At 48.5% G+C, this 3630-nt stretch overlaps 1 protein-coding gene across 1 annotated transcript in view; it reads left to right on the top strand.

Moving 5' to 3' along the window:
- The window catches only part of DUSP4 (dual specificity phosphatase 4), a gene marked incomplete at its 5' end in the record, with an annotated part of 2502 nt that extends 1771 nt beyond the window's left edge, over positions 1-731 (top strand). The window contains 2 exons of the mRNA XM_010131973.1: positions 1-123; positions 346-731. The exon at positions 1-123 is cut by the window's left edge and continues 10 nt beyond it. Of these exons, the coding sequence (XP_010130275.1) occupies positions 1-123; positions 346-731 (509 nt within the window). The remainder of the gene's footprint in view (positions 124-345) is intronic.
- Between the last annotated feature and the right edge of the window lie 2899 nt (positions 732-3630).

Below are 3630 nucleotides of genomic sequence, written 5' to 3'. Positions count from 1 at the left end.
TGAACTTCTCCTCAGACTGCCCCAACCATTTCGAGGGGCACTACCAGTACAAGTGTATCCCCGTGGAGGATAACCACAAAGCTGACATCAGCTCCTGGTTCATGGAGGCAATTGAGTACATCGGTGAGTGCCTGTGCAGAGGTGCTGTAGCTGTTTCACTGGGAGGGGGGGGAGTTCCCGCATCAAAGACCGGAAGCCTTTGGCTCAGAGCAGACCGCGGTTTGTCAGGGTCCAGGGCAACTGTTGCACTGGTGGAAGGGTCAGCCAGCACCTGCAGGTTTGGTGAGGGGTTTTCTTTGTTGGAAGGGCATTGATCTCACATCTCATCCCTGTCTTGCCCTCCAGACTCAGTGAAGGAGTGTTGTGGCCGGGTCCTAGTCCACTGCCAGGCTGGTATCTCCCGCTCAGCCACCATCTGCTTGGCTTACCTGATGATGAAGCAGCGTGTCAAGCTGGAGGAAGCCTTTGAGTTTGTCAAGCAGCGCAGAAGCATCATCTCCCCTAACTTCAGCTTCATGGGGCAGCTGCTGCAGTTTGAGTCACAGGTGTTGGCCACTTCATGCGCAGTGGAAGCTGTCAGCCCCTCGGGGACACTGCGGGAGCGGGGCAAGGCCACCTCCACCCCCACCTCTCAGTTTGTTTTCAGCTTCCCTGTCTCTGTTGGTGTCCATGCCACGCCCAGCAGTCTCCCATACCTGCACAGTCCCATCACCACATCACCCAGTTGTTAGCTCAGGGGCTGAAGCCAGCCAGGCAGATAGTGCCAGGCATGGAGGGGGCAGGAGGTCACAGAGCCCCGTGATGTTAAGCAATAGTGCCGGACACTGCCATTCACCCTGGACTCAAGGTCTTTTTCATAGAGAAATTTCTTACCTCATCTTGTGGTGTGTTGTTTTTGTTTTTTGGTTTTTTTTCTTGATTTTGTGTTTCAAAAGCACGAAAGCTGTAAAAGCCACAAACCCTGACACTGTCCAGGCTCTTTGGGGGAGGGAAAAAATAGCATACTGGGTTTCCTCAAGTGCCTGGTCTTGGTCTCTTTCCATCCCTATTGTACTGTCTTGTGTTTTTTTTTAAAAAAAAGATACACCTCCCCTTCTGCCCGTACTTCTGCCCCTAGCTCATGTGGGTTGAAAAGGGAGCGCAGCCCTTTTATCGTGCAGCAGTCTTCCCCTCTTCCCCCTTGCACAAACTGACACAGGTGTGTGCATGTGGTGGGTGCTGCTTACCCTGAGCCCGTTACCCTGGGTGACAGGAGAGCTGCAGGCAGGGCCTCAGGCAAACAGCAGCACTGGTGGCACGGGGCTGCCAGCAGTCAGCCTCACCACTGCCAGCGCCTGGAGGGGCGATGCAGGACCTTTTGGTCCAGCCTAGAAAACATCTCATCTTCAACCCACCTGGAGCCTCATTTCCCGCCCGCCTCTCTCCTTCCCCCCGTCCCGTTGTCTAACACACAAGATGCCTGTGTGGCTGATGTACATATGTATGGTTTTGTTCCTTTTTTTTTTTTTAGAAATTAACTTTTTATTTATTGCCTGAGGGAGGGAGAAAAAAAATAAAACTGTTTCCAACAGTTGTGGCTGGTGCTGGTTTATCTTAAGAGCAAGACGGAATAGCGGTTTGTGCAAACACTCAGCTTCCACAGAGCAACTGTTAAAAATGTATTTATTGAATTTTAAACTATTACAAGTATTGCAGATCAGACATTTAGCCAAGCACATTTATAGATCAAACTCAGCTGTTACAGAGATGTTACCTAAAGTCCACCATGTTGGTAGGCTGAGAACCTGCCCATCGTCGTCTTCGAGAGGGTAAAGGAGGAAATAAATAAATGATATCCCAGCTCCAGATAACTGGTGACCAAGAGAGGAAACAGACAGGGCTAGTTATGAAAACAAATTATACAAAAAAAGGTCTAAAAACTCAGCCTCCAGGTACATTGCCACTTGGCAGAGAAGGCAATTAGGAATGAAGATGCGCAAGCTTACAGGACTGTGGCACAGAAAAATTCCCACTTCAATTTCCAAAGCTGAAGCAAGTTCTGCAAAAGTGTCAAAATTCTCTTGTAATACAGAGACTTAATTAAACTACATTAGTAATTGATGGAACCAACACTAGGCTTGCCACCAACAGGTCCAGTAAGACACAAATAGATACATCAAAACCAGGCAGATAATACCGCCTGACAGGCATGTGTTGGAGTAAGGGGAAATGCATCTGCTTCCTGCGTTCCCCACTGATTCACGGGCTCATCGGCCTTGCTTCACAAGTTTTGACACACACAGGCTGCCCCCTGCTCCTCCAGGTTTCGTATCTACTGTGTGTTCAGAGGTGAGAACACTGTCACTCCATCTCTCTGTCCTGCATCTCAAAAATCAGGAAAGTGGGCTCTGGACTGTGCCAAAGCCACCACCTCTGATCATCGACGGATTAAAGTCCATGGAGGATGACAAGCTACTTGCTACCCACGGGCAGAAGTGAACCTACTTTCCCCTATCTTCCCCAGCAATGCTGCATGGAAGGGGAGAAATCCCATTACGAATAAATTCACTCATTTCCTGACCTTCAGCTGCTAAGAATGATGAGTGATGTTCAAAGTAACCTGTTCTGTAGTTGGAACCTTCCCTTTACCCATCTTTTTAAAAATCTCTTCTGGGTAACTTCTGTTAACAGTCCCATGGGGAAATTCTAGGTAGTCGGGAGCTGTGCAGGAGCTCTGACTTCACCACAGGGATGCAGGAATCTTTTTTGAGGAGATTTGCCACTATGTAGTTGCCAAAGGCCACACAGGGGACTGTATCTTAGCATCCCTCACCATTTCGTGCATTAACGAGCAGCAGACGTCTCCTCTAACCTACCACAAACAGCAGGATAACTGGTTTCCAGAGCCAAGGAAGAGCCCTTCGCGAGAAGCTACTCAGCCTTATGTACCACGTGCCTCTTCTGTGCCTGCTGCCCACCCAAAGCCGGCAGTGCAGAACATTTTGGGGTGCCTTCTTTTTGCTTCAGCATAGAATTTAATTTTGGGGTACTCCTGTTACCAACAAGCAATGTATGCAGGCAAAATAAATTCCAGGTGCATTATGCAGTGGGATTCAGTCGCATCACATGCAAACATTCAGAACGGAAGTCAGAAAAAGACATTGCTCATTCCTTGGACTACAGACCAACAGCAACTGCAAAATAGTACACGGGGTTTGTAACAGTCCCTGTGGAGCTGGGATCAGAACAGATTGGCAGATAAAAATAAGGATGAGAAAATAAGATACACCTTATTAAGGTACGGTACTCTCCGCTTTAAATCCTAACAGAAGTTTCATTGACAGCATTCAGACTGCAATGCCACTCTGCACCAGGTACCTAATTCATCTGTCTCATGGAAACAATTTCAGCAATGGAGATCAGAACTGTCCCTTCTTCGCTATGCGGTGAGGTTTCTTTCTGTTGTGCCTGTTAAGGTCCTGTCACAAACTGCATAGACATTTCAAAATGCTGCCTCAACGGGACATGGAAAAATTAAAATCAACAGGCCTGAAAGACAACTGTCCCTCTACCCAGCAGATGCCACGTTCTGTCCCAGTGGGAATAACTCGCTCTGGAGGCAGGGAGAGGTGCCCAGGCTCCCAAGCCTAT

Source organism: Buceros rhinoceros, unplaced genomic scaffold, assembly GCF_000710305.1.
Source record: "Buceros rhinoceros silvestris isolate BGI_N320 unplaced genomic scaffold, ASM71030v1 scaffold11142, whole genome shotgun sequence".
Taxonomy (NCBI): domain Eukaryota; kingdom Metazoa; phylum Chordata; class Aves; order Bucerotiformes; family Bucerotidae; genus Buceros; species Buceros rhinoceros.
The sequence above is the reverse complement of the archived record's forward strand: the minus strand, read 5'-3'. Positions and strand labels throughout refer to the sequence as shown.